The sequence below is a fragment of the Sceloporus occidentalis genome, unplaced genomic scaffold (genome assembly GCF_023333645.1).
Source record: "Sceloporus occidentalis isolate IW3139 unplaced genomic scaffold, rSceOcc1.0.p SCAF_3, whole genome shotgun sequence".
NCBI lineage: Eukaryota > Metazoa > Chordata > Lepidosauria > Squamata > Phrynosomatidae > Sceloporus > Sceloporus occidentalis.
The window spans coordinates 233483916-233499002 of record NW_028316983.1 but is presented as its reverse complement, the minus strand read 5'-3'; the positions used below and the strand labels follow the sequence as shown (position 1 = coordinate 233499002).

General features: G+C 42.0%; 1 protein-coding gene across 5 annotated transcripts in view; it reads right to left on the bottom strand.

Moving 5' to 3' along the window:
* The window catches only part of LOC149317611 (zinc fingers and homeoboxes protein 2-like), a 38105-nt gene that overhangs the window by 6838 nt on the left and 16180 nt on the right, over positions 1–15087 (bottom strand). For 3 of the 5 annotated variants that reach the window (XR_016280651.1, XM_089517895.1, XM_089517899.1), the window contains exon 2: positions 1271–3814. Coding sequence is in view for 4 of the 5 variants with exons in the window: in XM_089517895.1 (XP_089374021.1) it covers positions 1274–3646 (2373 nt within the window). In the remaining variant the exon portion in view is untranslated. Of the gene's footprint in view, positions 1–1270; positions 3815–12908; positions 13015–14411; positions 14472–15087 lie in introns of those variants that run through there. The other 2 variants (XM_089517898.1, XM_089517896.1) reach the window with 2 other exon arrangements.

Below are 15087 nucleotides of genomic sequence, written 5' to 3'. Positions count from 1 at the left end.
AGAAGGTTAAGAGATGACATGATAGCCATGTTCAAATATCTGAAAGGATGTCTTATTTAAGATGGAACAAGCTTGTTTTCTGGTGCTCCAGAGAACAGAACATGGAGCAATGGATTCAAGCTACAGGAAAAGAGAATCCACCTAAACTATGGGAAGAGATTCCTGATGGTAAGAACTGTTTGACAGTGGAATGCTGCCACAGTGTGGTGGAGTCTTCTTCTTTGGAGATTTTTAAACAGAGGCTGTAGGGCCATCTATCAGAAGTGTTTTAATTATGCATTCTGGCATGGCAGAGGGTTGAACTAAATGGCCCTTATGGTCTCTTCCAACTGTTATGATTTTATGAGAGTGTGGTAAATATGGTGAAAGTTATTAATGAGGAAGAACACACAAGCTAGGAGATGCTGCAGTAGTTTGCTTTTGCCTAAGCCTACATGGAAAAGCAAGAACCTGCTCCCTCTCCTCTTTTCCTCCCTGCTGAGTTAATGAGTACAAAATACTTTTGCACTTTGAACTTGGTTTGCAGCAGGTGAAGTAGGGGGAAATGGGGCATTTTAAAAGATGGTGACAAAGTGGGATAATAGATGATTAGCTGAGACCGGTCCTATCAAATTGGGACAGTTGGAGGGTATGAAAGAGTCCTTGCTAATCACCTCACATATCTGCTCTGTGACGTAACTAGCCTGTTTCATGGCGTATAGTTCTATTGTACACCAAGAGATATTACACAACATCCTTGCATGCAGTTGTGTCAACAGTAGCCCTTTCCATCTCTCAGTTTCATAGACTCACCAGGTACATTGTCTGGAAAGGCCATTACAACATTCAGGAATCCTACAGTTTTTGTAAGTCTCCTTTTCTCTTATCCCTTTAGGAAAAGTCTCCTATCATTAGTCCAAAATCCCCAAAGAAGTTATTTGTCCATGACACTGAGACACCCCCCACAATCATCCTCTCGCCACTCAATCTCAAAAGCTAAGTCCAAAGTTATGACCTCTTTGTATAACAGCCCCATGGTTGTCATGATATCTACAAAGTCTTGCTCTAGTAAAGCAGACTACCACCCAGAAAAAAGTATAGAGTTAAAAACTAGAGCAAAGACAAATAGATCTCTTCCCAGGAAATTGTATGGGATACTTCTTCTAAAGAAGATCTTTTCCTTCAAAATGTTTTGGTAATTAAAAACAGAATGATGAATAAGGTAAAACACAGAAAAGAAAGACCAAGTTCTAAATTAGGTTAAAAGCAAACAAATTATCAGCATTATTACCTGTTAGGTGTGTGAGTTATCACTGGACATATTTTCTGAATCAATATCAGCCTTGCTTTCAGGCGCAGGTTGATTCCAACTGTCCACACAGTCTGAAGCATCCTCATCCTCATAATCCTCATCGTCTATGGTCACTTCGACCCAATCATCCTTGTTGTCATTGTTGCCTTGACTATCTTTATCACTGCATTCTGATTTCTCCATGTCTTCTATATTATGTTTTCCTAGCTTTTGATGTTCTTTCTTAGGCTGTTGAAGTGCATCAGTACTTTTCATCATACTGTCACTGGGTGCTGGTTCCTTTGTCTTGTCGTATCCATCAATTACACATTGCTGCTGGTACTGATCCAACCATTTTAATTTCCCAGTTCGTAGAAAGCTCCTATTCTCCTTGAACCAGCGAACGATTTCAGTCCTAGTGAGTCCTGTCTGAGCTGCCAACTCATCGTACTCCTGTGGAGACGGCCATTGAGTTCTTGCAAACATACTCTTCAGTAAGTGGACCTGTTCCTGGCTACTTGTGCCAAATTCAGCAGGACACCTGGACAAAGATGTTGGTGATTGGGAAATGTTAAACCTTTCTGTTTGACTTAATGTATCCTTGGAAGTACTTTGATCTTTATTCTTTTTGTTTGATCCCATTGAGTCCAAGACAGCTTGTTCCATATTATCCCTGAGCTTTCTTCGCTCATTGAACCAGGTTTCAACCTCTCTTCTACTCATCTTGGCTTCACTCCTGAGTCTTTCTATCTCATTGGGTGTTGGAAAAGAGCTTTTAAGGAAACTTTCTTCCAAAATCTTAAATTGTTCTTGAGTTTTTCCTTTGAACTTCTGGAAAGTGAAGTCTGAGTAAGTACTGTAGTTACGCCCCTGTCTCGCAGCAGCGATTACTGTCTGGTCCTTGGGTATGGATTCATTTGTGATGTTGACAATCCCTCTTTGACATCGATATCGGTGATCACTGAACCACTTCTTGATCTCACTTCTAGAGAGACCTGTGATTTCTATCAGCCTATAAATTTCAGCATTGTCAGGAAACTGGCTAATGATAAAACTGGCCTTTAGGGCTGCTATCTGTCCCTTAGTCTTTTTGCGGTCATTTGATGCTGTTGATGATGATATTGTAGTTGTGCTTGTAGGAGCAGCAGGGGCGTTCTGTTTGGAGGAGACTTCTGCAGAGACAACATGTGGACGCTTGGCTTCTGGAACAGCCAGCTGGTTCTGTGTGCTCCGTTTCTGACCTTGATTGGCAGCAGCAGCCAGAGTAACTGGTGAAACATTTGATCCATTGGATACCTGTGTCAAAACCAAGCCAGTCTGACTGAGTATCTGACAAGGCACTGCTGTTTGTATGAGCGGTTGTGGCATTTTGGCAGCAGTGACATGAGCTGGCACAACAGTGATGGTCTGAGGTGCTGCCTGAATGGTTCCATTGAACATCTTCTTCCTTGCCTCTTCAACCTCTTCTGGAGACCAGCTGATGCCATGCTTCAAGCGCTGGATAGCAAACCAAATTCGGATCTGTTCCTCTGGGTGTTTGGAAGCTGCTGTTAGCCATGACAACTCGGCCTGTGTCGGGTAGGGAAATTTGTTGAAGGAGTTGATCATAGTTGTGTTAGTGTCCAGTGCAGAATTGTATTTGGTAATATTCAGTGGTACAGGGACTTTGGGAACAAGATTGATATTTGGTGGGAGCTGTACAGAGGGCATCACATGAGCCAGTATATCCTGGAAAAGCTCTGCCCCATTAATACAAGTGATTGGCTCAGTAGTTTTTGTAATAAGATGGGAAAGCCTATCCAAATGGTTGTCTATAGAAATTTTCTTTGCCTCAGCTTTCAGCTTTCCAGCTGGTGTTGTTTTGTTTGTACCACTCATGCTGGTGGGTTCAGGTGCAAATGAGGTGTTTGTTACCTCAATGGACTGCTCTAGGACAGTCTGATTGTCCAGCTTGAGTAGCTTCAACTTGAAGTTGTTTTCTCCTGGATGGAGCTTTGTGTTGTGCTCAGATAAGAGATCATATTTTTTGGTTGTAAAGTTACATTCGGCACATACGTAGAGGGGGTTGAGGATCACATTGGGGTGTTGTGTATCTATGTGCTCTGTGAAGTCAGTCAGATTCTGAGTGGAGTAGGGGCAGTACTTACATTCATAACCACCAAGGGGTTTCCTTGATGGATTGGCTGGGGAAGACTTTCCTTCAATCACCTCACAGTCATTTTCAGAGGTCTCTTTACCAGCAGCCAAATCATCTCCCGAGCCTTTCTCTGAAGTAAGAGCTGACTCTGCTGCATCACTCTCCTTAGAATCTTCTTGCTCCATGGTTTCAGATGCTCGTACCATACATGGAGTTGTTGACTTTCTTTTGCTAGCCATGGTAGCTGTGAAGCTTTCCTAAGTAGCAGCACCTTCTTCTCTTGGACAAGTCCCAACAATATTCTCTTTGATGGCCTCAGCTTTTCCAGGAGGAAAACATCCTAAAGAATTCACATGTCAACCATGGCCTTCACAGCTGGCCACCACACAGACTGGGCTGAAATACACCTATAAACAAGACACACAATATTAAAGTATGTCCAAGACCTTCCTAAAATATTACCATCCCCAAACACCCCTTTAGCTTTATCGATAGACATTTATCTGCTCCCTTTATCTGAGAATTAAATCTGTTGGAGTCAGTTACTTGTTGCTTCATCCCTGTGCTTTCTATTGTATAGAATAAGGGAATTTGGAAGGAACAGTAATTGAAAAGGCCTTTTCTGTTCTGGAGGACCAAAATAGTTATTTTGAATCCAGATTTTATCTGAACTGTCCCACGCCCACAACTTTTTGGTTGGCCTGGAACAACTGCAACTACAGCTGGATACGAGCCTGCTCAAGTTTTAAGATGTGTGAAGAAGTGCTTTCTGTGCACCCTGCCACCGTCAAAGGTGCATTTGGTTAGGACATAAGAGAGAACCTTCTTGGTGGCTGCTCCCAAGTTGTGAAACTCCCTTCCATGCGAAGTTCAGTTGCCCGCCCCACCCAGGCTGTCTTTCCACCAGCAGGTAAACACCTTTTTACTTAGACAGGTCTTTGGTTTTTAACTTGTTGCAGCAGATGGAGCTTTTAATAGAGTGTGCTGTGTCTGTATTTTGTTATGATCTACACGTGTTCTTTAAACTGTTTTGAACTTGTATTTGTTAAACAGAATTGTGGTTTGGAACCTTTGTTTTAATGTTTTTTGTTTTTTTAAAAAAGTTGTACTTTGTTTTAAGAGGCTGTTAGCTGCCTTGACTCTTACATTGGGAGAAAGGTGATATATGCATTAAATCAATCAGCCTTCCAAAGTACCACATGTGTACATTAGTGGAATAACATTTCCAAATTGCAATTATTGTAATTCTCCTATTTAATTTAGGAATATCCTTCTACTTTTGTTAGAAATTCACTTTGGAAAGTAACTTTGAAAAGTAACATTTGAATATATTTTCCTGTTACTCTTTTCCTTCTAGAAACTCCATCTTTACAAAAGCACAGACCTGTTACTTTAACAGTATAAGGGAGATGTCCAGTTCTTTCTTAATTATATAGCTAGAAAAATGCAGCTGTATATAATAGTGCTTCTATTCTATTGGTTTTCTTTATTTGGTATGAATTTGTCTAGAAAACGTCATTTCAATAAACATTTCAATGTTGGTATTTTATGGCAAGCCCCCTACCAATATTTTAATCCAGGGGTCAGCAACGTACGGCCCGCGGGCCGGATCTGGCCTGCGGAGACCGTGGGACTGGCCCCAGCCCGGCCCTGCTGTGGATTGCCATCCCCTGGGGGCCGCCAGCGATTGCGCCAATCGGAGCAATCACCGGCGGCCTCCTCCTCCTTCCCGCCCTGTGGGGAGGCCTCGGCCTTACCACAGGGCGGGGAGAGGCTCTGGGGCCGCCGACAAACGGCACCCTCCCAGGCCTCCCCCACCTCCTCTGCCCTGCCCCCAGGCCAACGCGGGGAACAGGAGGAGGAGGTGGTGGTGAGTGGCCAGAGGCCTCTGGCTACAAGGGTTTTTTTAATTTTTATTTTTGGTGCTTTTAATGCTAACAAGTCTCCCTTGTTTTGACAATGATAGTGTGGTGAAGATGATGATGATATGAGTCAGCTTCAGAGGCATGCAGGCACTGTTTCAGAAGCCAAGAGAGTGTGACTTTCCAAAGTGCCTTTTCTGTGTGTCTTTGGTTCTTTAATGGTGATATTGATATCAGCAAGCCTCTGAGGCAAGGCCAATGTAAATTGCTGTGATTTTTACAAACTCATGCGCAGTGAAGAAAAACCAAAGTCCCTTGACCAAGTACACACTTCTGAGAAGTACAGTTGGTGCAAGAAACCTGAAACAGCAAATCCACTTCTTGTGATACCACCTGGACATGTTCAATATATGCATAGCCATGTTAAACCATGTTCAGTGTGAAACCCAAAGAGTTTGGTTCTGCAATAAGCCTCTGATTAAATATGCAAGAGATTGCCATGTTAAGTAAAGCCATGTGAAATACCCAAATGTGCTTAGTGTGTGTTTTGGAATTGTGTGTGTGTGTATGGGGTGGTGGTGTTTGGCCAGAAAAGGAAGTCCATTTCTGCCATCTGTGCCCTTTTGCCTTCAAGATACAAGGGCTGGGAGGTGTGGTTGTTGTTGTGTGCCTTCAAGTCGTTTTCCTGACTTATTATGAAATGATCCTTTGCAAAGTTTTTCCAGAGGTGGTGGTGGTTTGCCATTGCCTTCCCTTGAGGCTGAGAGAGTGTGACTTGCCTTCCAAGTTGTTATGGCTTCTGTGGGATTTTTCTGGGCAGTTTTCTTCAGAGGGGGTGGGGATGCCATTGCCATCCTGAGGCTGAGAGAGTGTGACATGCCCAAGGCAAAAAAAAAAAAAAAAAAAAAAAAAAAGAGGGAAAGAAGTCGTAGTTAATTTTTCAAACCCTTTCCTTCCTAATAAAGTCTTGTGTGCAGAAGAGGCGGGAGGGGGTTTGCTTTTGCAGAACTGCAAGGCTGCAGAAAAGAGAAAAGAAAAAAGAGAGAGGTTGTATAACGACTGGTTTGGTTTTTACTTCAAAATATGATGTGTGCAGTGTATGTAGGAATTGTTTTTTATATTTTATTTATTTATTTAAAATTTTTTTTTTTTAAAAAAAATATTTAATTATTTATTTTTTGGCTTCGGCCCCCCAGTTGTCTGAGGGACAGCAACCTGGCCCCCGGCTCAAAAAGGTTGCCTACCCCTGTTTTAATCTAATGCTATTATGCTTTTCTCAGGATCTCGCAGAAATTCTTCTCCTGCAATGTTTTACATTTCATTTAGGAGAAAGATTCCAAATGTTCTTATCATAGGACACCATCAAATATTTTATGCTCTATCTCTAATGATAATCCATTAGTTAATATACAGTTGTTGTTTTCATTCATTCACTGCAAGAAGTATTTTAAGAATTGTTTTACCTACCCCAAGCACAGCCAACTATTGCTCTGAAGTATGTTAACACCCCACCAAATCAAAATAAAGGTGATCATTAGAAGAAGTTTTAAATTGTTTCTGTCCATGTGTCATTAGTGAGTTGAAAACTGTTGCATGAAAGAGAAAAGCCCTTTAAGAAAGAAGATTGTCTGGAGACAGTCTGGTAGCTTGTTTGTAAAGAAACCAGGGGAATTTAATTGACCAAAATGATTTGCAGGAAAGCAGTTTTGGAGTAATAAACACTACATATTAAAATGCCAAGACATTATTACCAAGTCCCGGAAGAAAGCTGGAAATTGTGCTACCTACATAATTGTTTCAGGCTAAAGGCTCATGCTGCCCATTCCTAAAGGTTACTACCATACACTGGTGGGTAAATCAGGCAAAGCTACATTCTATCACCCTACCTATTCAAGTTGTACACAGAAAATATCATACAAAGAGCAGGTTTGGACTCAGAAGGAGGAGGAGTGAAGACAGGAGGAAGGAACATCAGCAATCTAAGATATGCAGAGGACACATACTATTAGCAGAAAACATCATAGACTTGGAACAATTACTAAGGAAGGTCAAGGAAGAAAATGCAAAGGTAGGCTTACTACTGAACATAAAAAACAAACAAAAATAATGACCATGGAGGATTTATATAAATTCATATGAGATAATGAGGAAACTGAAATAGTTAAAAGATTTCGTGTACCTTGAATCAAACACTGATCAAAACAGAGATTGCAGTGAAGAAATTAGATTAAGACTAGGAATGGGAAGGATAGCCCTGAAAGAACTATGGTAGATAAAATACTAAAGTGTAGATATACAACTGAGCACCTAAGTTAGAATTGTCAAGCTATTTGGGGCGGGTTACAGACCGCTGAAAAGCGGTGGCCTGTACCCGCCCCTTTCCCCGGTGTATCGGGACCTCAGTGGCCAGAGCGGCAGCCGCTGAGGCCCCAATCCGCCGCTTTCCGGGCTGCGGGGAAGTGGCAAAAGGCCCCTTCCCCGCAGCCTGGAAAGGGGTGTCCTTGGGGCTTCAAGCCCCAAGGACACCCCATGGTGGTTCTCCTCCGTGTCATTGGCGCAGCCGTCTGAAGGCTGCGCCCAGCGACACAAAGCCAAGAAGGAGCTCCAAAATGGAGCTCCTTCTAGTGCTGCGTAAAGGGCACTCTAAGCGCCCTTGCACGGCGCGATGGCGTCACATCCGCGCAGCCTCATTTGGAGGCGGCGCATTCGTGAAGCCATCATGGCGGCCCCCATGTAGATGGGGCGCCGCCATCTTGTATGTCCTCAGGACGTATTAGGCTTGGGGGCGTCAAGAAGTGATGTCCCTTTTTAAAACTAGGATGTCCTAAGGATGTCCCTTATGGCCGTTTGTAACGCGCCATAGTCTCCATCATCATGTACAGGTGTGAGAGCTGGACAGTGGAGAAAGTCAAACAGAAAGAAAACTCATTGGTGATGTAATGCTTGAGAAAAATGCTGAGGATACCATGGATAACCAAAAAGACAAATAAATGGGTCCTTAAACAGATTAAGTCTCAACTATCCCTGGAAGCCAAAATGACGAAACTGAGGTCGTTGTACTTTGGCCACATCATGAGAAAGGATGACTCACTAGAAAAGATGATAATGCTACAGAAGGTAGAGAAAATATTAGAAAGAGAGGAAGACTGCCCACCAGGTGGATGGACTCAACCAGGGATGCCATGGGTATGAATGTACAGGACCCAAGCAGAGCAGTGGCAGACAGGGGGTCTTGGAGATGTCTCATCTATAGGGTCTCCATGAGTCAGGGCCAACTTGAGAACAGCTAACAACACAACAAAAGAGATTCTTGTTCAAATGAATCATAAAGCTGTAGATTACAAATGTTTCAAAACCCTCTTACGAGGCCGCTTATAATTGGAAAGCCCATTCTATGTTTCACAGATAACCAACAGCTATATCAGAACTGGCTATAATTCTACAATAGTGCAAAAGCTATTGGGAACTCCAAAACTCTTTATCAGGCCAGACAATGATAGCATTGGTAGGTGTGCATGCACCACATGGTATCTAGAAGTCCCTTTTGGGATGAAGACAAAATGGTAGATTCTCATTTCTGGAATTACTGGTAGCAGGTCAGATTATTGCCTCTTGCTTTCGGCAAAAAACACAGGTACCTGAGGCAGGACAGAGTAGAAGTACAAAGAAAGAACACAGCTCTCAAATCAGCAAAGCTAGAGAATAACTTTTAGCTGGCAAACAACGTTAAAGCATCAACTGAGCTGAAACAAAAAGTATTAATTGTGGGTTCAGACCTTTTCTAAATGCTTTGGAAAACTTTCAGCGACTTTACGTTGCCTTACATATATAGGTTACTTCTTCGCTGTAGCTGCCTTTTATGACCACATGGAACACCTGTGCACGGCAGGAGAGTGAGCACAAACAGTTACACCTCCTGGAATGTTTAAAGTTCTTTGCCATGGTTATCCTTTGCTTCATCCTTTAGATCCCAGGTTTTACTCTCAACTTATCCATGGTTTATTTCAAAATCCATAAATTTGGCCCTAAACCCGCCCTCCACTTTTACATGAGGTTGACTTATAGCCGAGTACATATGGTATTTTTTTGTGTGTTTATGGGCCCGTACAGACAGGCCAAAATAAAGCTGCTTCGGGTCACTTTCGAGGTATGCTGTTCAAATGATGCATGCACCCTAAGAGGCCAGAAGCTGTGCCAAAGCTGTGGAGCGTGGCTTTGGCGTGGCTACTGACCTCTTAGGACGCACGCATCATTTAAACAGCACACCTCCAAAGTGTCCCAAAGCAGTTTTATTTTGGCCTGTCTCCATTTTCTCCCCATACTAGGAATCAAAGATTTAAAAAAAAAACAAGTTAGTTAAGAAAACAAGGCAAGAATGGTCTGTTCTGGAGCCATTGACACATGTCTTTGTAGCCTTTAAAAACAAAGAAAGGGTCACACTTTCTCCCTCTTCTTCACCATGACTTTCATCCTGGATGACCTCCAGTTAATAAAAGAAGATAATAGAGAGGTTCTTGATGGCCTCTGGAGATGCTCTGTGCCTCTGTCTGTCTGTCTGATAATTAACTGCTGCTGCTGTCAGTGGTGGTAAAGCTACTCTTGTGCTTTGACCTTCTTACACTTGGCTTTCTTGTGGCAAACACACACCGATACTCAGTGTCAAAATGTCATGTCTGGGGAGACCCCCGCTCACATCTCATCAGGGCCCAGGGCACATCAAGACGGGAAAAAGGTGCCCCGAGCAAGCTGCCTTCAAGGTGCCTGTCTGTTCTCATAGCCCTGATGCCATATCTGGAGCAGTTATAGCTTATGGCTTGGGAGTGGCTGCCACAACTCATTCCAGTGCGCTTTTTCTGGTGTTCATCAGCGAAGATCAGAGCTGCCTGTCTCTATCTCTTTTGCAGCTTTCAAATGGCAAAACATCAAACCCTGTGAATGGCAGCAGCAGCTTTAAAGCTTCAAGGTGTCTTTCCACAAAGCTGTTAGCAGATGTGGCCAGAGGACGGAACTTCCTTCGCCTATTGCCCGTTTCAAAGTGAGGGTGCACATCAGCCATTGCTAACTCATTAGCATCAGCTACCACACACACCAAACCTGCTGTTTGCTTTAATACTTTCATGAAAACTAGGACTGGGGGAAAACAGGTTTAAAACACACACACACACACACATTTTTGTTACTTAAACCAAGCTCCCCCCCCCACCCTTAATGTGCAGGACCAGTGGTGTCATTAGGATTGGCATCACCTCATGCAGTAACACACTCCTCCCCAATCGACCTCCTCCCATATCACACCATACAAAATCCTTAGTAATGTTTTTTGTACTAATGTTACTCATAACTCGTAATTCCCATATATGGCTGAATGTAAAGGCAGTAGTTGTGACACAAACATCTAGCAAAATTAAAACTATACCTTTAAATTTCAATACCATAAGCACAGTGTACATGTATTTACATGTACATAGTTTCATGTGGTTAAAGTGAATGCTTAAGATGTCATGTTTCTAAAGAACATTTCAAAAGAATTTCAAAAATTATTTTTTTTTATAAAACTGGCTGTCCAAGCACTCTTCTCCAGTTGTTAATTTGACAGTTTGACGCCCCCAGGTTATCTTAAAAAAACCAAAAACTGCCATTGCCATGGCCTCAGATCTAAAAAAGACATGACAGAAAAAGAGAAGGTAATGGAGTGGGGAAGGCCATATGTGTCCTGGTTTTCATCTGTGAGGTGTTGGAAAGTGTATGTCCACAGCAGCCAGCAGCTCTCCAGGATTTCAGAAGAGATCCTTTCCCAGCCCTACCTGAAAACACCAAGGAATGATGTTGGGTCATTTGCACGCAATGCACATGACACTACGGCTGAGCTTCTACCCATCTCCATCATTCCTGAGGGAGATGGTTAGGTTAGATAGGCAGAATTAGGCCTGCAATTAAAATCTCATCAAGTTCAGGTTTTTAGCTTTGGGGAAATAAAATTAGGCTTGAATAGAAAGGAGTATTTTAATGACATTCTGAAGGCCTGATGAAATTTATATAGTATGCACTTTGCAGCACCAACAAGCAGCTCCAGTGGCAAAGATCATTAAAAGGCACAAGCAGGTGTGAAACACAGTGTCTTCAACAATGCAAGCAGTTTCATTACTGTACATTTAAAGCTGAACAAGGCAAGCCAGTGTGGTGTAGAGGGTTGAGTGCTGGACTACGACTCTGGAGATCAGGGTTCGATTCCCAGTTTGGCCATGAAACCCACTGGGTGACCTTAGGCAAGTCACACTCTCTCAGCCTCAGAAGAAGGCAATGGCAAAACTCCTCTGAAGAAATCTTGCCAAGAAAACCTCATGGGTCACCATAAGTTGGAAATGACTTGAAGGCACACAACCACAACAGTCGTTTGCTTTGTCTATTTAGTAGTCTCTTTTCTTTTATATCAGCTCACTTTAGGTTAAATCCAATGTTAGTTCCAACTAGTATGTTCTGTGTGCACGCGCACCTACTTTCAAGTAACCTGTTGACCCCATGAATTTCATAGGGTTTTCTTAAGCAAACTCAGAGATGGTTTTCCCAGTTCCTTCCTCTGAAATATAGCTTACAGTATCTGGTATTCAATGGCAGTCCCAGCCAAGTACTAACCTGGGCTGATCTTGTTGTGCTTTCAAGTCAAATGATTTGAAAACACAACAACAACATATTGCACAAACAAGGTTTTTTATGGCAAAGGTGATTTTCGGGGGTGGGGGGAAATAGCCTTATTGCTGCTAGTTGTTGCTATTATTTGCTGTCAAGTGACTTCAATTTATGGAGATCCTTTGAATGAAAGGCCTCCAGGTCACCCTGTTATTAACCACTCTGCTCAGGTCTTGCAAACTCAGGGCTGCAGCTTCCTTGATTAGAATCTATCCACCTGAATGGGATCATCTTCTTTTTTTCCTATTGCATTTCACTTTATCAAGTATTACCATCTTTTCCAGTGAGTCACATAATCTCACAATATATCCCAACTCCTGGTATAAAACCTATGAATTACTGGTTTGGTCCGGTGGGTGGGAAACCTTAATGAACAAGCCATATCTATTAGTTTAGTTCAGAAATAGAGTAAGAGCCAGAAGGAAGGAATGAAGGAGATAACTGCCAAAGATAAGAACTAGGCTCCCATCACCTTGAATAAGATAGAATTAGAAAGGGATAAATTTGGATCCACCCTTACAGTGGAATTTCTATTATTATTATTATTATTAATATTAATTATTATTATTATTATTATTATTTAGGGCTTTAAAGCAGGACTGGGGGGGAAAAGGAAGACACAACAACTCCAAAACCTTGTTTTTTTGGTTTAAACTTTTTTTTTTAAGCCAGTAACGTTTTGCAGCAATATCCTGGACTACATCAATATAGGACTGGTGACAGGGAAGGATACATCTGGGGCCAAGGGAAAAATAAAAATGGTTTTTAATAAAGGAATAATATTAATAAACTGGCTCTTCTGTTAAAAAGAAATGTTATGTGAAGCTTTCTAACAACAGTGGTTATAATGAACATTTCCAAGAGATGCAGCCCTGGCACAAGAAAAGTTGAGGTGGCTGGCATGGAGGGGGAAGCTGAACATATCTTTTGACCTTGTCTTTTGGCTACTGACCCAACGCAGTTCCATAGGATTCCTCTCTGAAGTTATGCAGCAGCAGGCCAGTCTTTCTCAGTGGGCAAGGCAGTTGGAAATCAATGGCTTGTATAATTGAGGCCTGCTAGGAAGAACGGAAAGGAGGACAGTGCAGAGATGAAAGTCTCTTTAAGATCTGTCTTAAAGAAAAACAAAATAAACGAGGAACAAAGGAATGCCTTTTTGAAAAAAAATATGAAAGAAAAATTTGTGGCCCTTTGTCTCTCGTGCAGTTCCTTTAAGAAAAAGAGATGAAGTCAATTGCAACAGCTTATGTTTATCTTTCATCATTGCTGATCAGGTGATGCTTTGCAGTGTTTATAATCAGTTCTAAAGACGATCCCGGACTAGCTCCATCATATGAGAAGATCATATCATTCTCTCCCTGTGAGCCCTTCCTATCAATTCTTGAATTTTGAAACAGTTCAAGAGAGAAGCAGGAGGAGAAGGACACATTTTGGTTCGTTTAGCAGAAATAAAGCAGTTTGACACCACTTTAACTGACATAGCTCAGTGCTATGGAATTTGGGGATTTGTAGGTTTGTGAGGTATTTAACATTACCTGAAAAGAGCTCTGGTGCCCCATAGCCCAGGATTCCATACCAATGAGCCACAGAAGTTAAAGTGGTGTCAAACCGCTTTAATTCTTTAGTGTGGCAGCAAGACATGGATGCTAGGTGGAGAGCCAGTGTGGCATAGCGGTTTGAGTGTTGGACTATGACTCTGGAGACCAGGATTCAATTCCCAGCTTGGCCATTAAACCCACTGGGTGACACTGGGCAAGTCACATGTTCTCAACCTCAAGGAAAAGCAATGGCAAACCACCTCTGATCAAATCTGGAAGGCACATAACACACACACACACACACGGCAGTCGGATAAGAGGAAGACTGGATTAGAGATGGATAGACTCAATCAAGAAAGCCACAGCCCTGATTCTGCAAAACCTGAACAGGGCTGCTGAGGACAGTGTGTCTTGGAGATGAAATATTCAGAAGATTGCCATAAATCAAGGCTAAGTTGAAAGCAGTTAATAACAACACCAAAAAAGATGCATAGCACCATTGGAACATGACTGGTTTGTAAACCGTTACAGAACAATCCTCTCCTCGGAGGTAATGACCATTTGAATTCAATGGGGCATGTAATTCTCATGTAATTGCATACAGAATTTCAGCCTTGAATTTAATGCAGGTTGCAAACTTGCTTGAAGCTACAATAACCAAATATTATTTGTAATAACTACTTGTACAAGTAATAACTACTTATGCAACATGCTGTAATGTTGGCATTCCCATCTAGTTATTGTTATTTTTTCTCCATGCCTTACAGCTTAATGGAAAACAAATCATCACCACAAATGTGTAAATGCACTTGTGATACGTTTCTGGATGGTTTCACTGAGACAGAGAAGTTCTAAATATTCTAGAGGTCTACGTATGGAGAAGTAATCATCCTGGTAAACCTAGGAAACAATACAACCTTTCAGCCACAGCTATGGAGGGAGAATTCCAAGAAGATCAATTCATCCAACTACAGTCGCACTGGGTAATGAGGCAGAACAAAATCACCAAACTAGGCCACAGTCTGAACTTGTGGACTTGAAGAGCGGCTGATCAAGACAGACAGAATGCAAAGTTCATCACTGCCTCTGGTCCATTCTTCACAAAATACCCTCCAACTGCTCCTGGGAGATTGGCAGTGTGATGTTCAGTCGCCTCTAAATCTTCCAGGACAACCTTTGCCAAAATTATTCTAGTGGAAATGGAGGAAGAAGACCGGATCAACTAGGTGCCAAGCTTGTCACACCAAAAGCCAGCACAAGTGCCACAAAAGTACTGGATGTTACATTCATAGGGCCAGACCAAAATGCTTTAAAATCACACAACAGCAAAACATATAATATGGATCAATATAATTATATGGATCGATATACAGTAATATAAACATAAATACAGAAAGACATTGGTGATCTAAATACAAGACCACTAAACATCAAATTGTGTACAAACATGGAGAGATACAAAGGTGCAGACATCAAATTATATACCAACAATGTGAGGAGTCACCAGTGTATTACAAAAAAACTAGTGGAACAGTGAACCAAATAAAGCATAAGTAGTGAATGTCAAAATCTGCAAAACAAGGATAAAAAAAA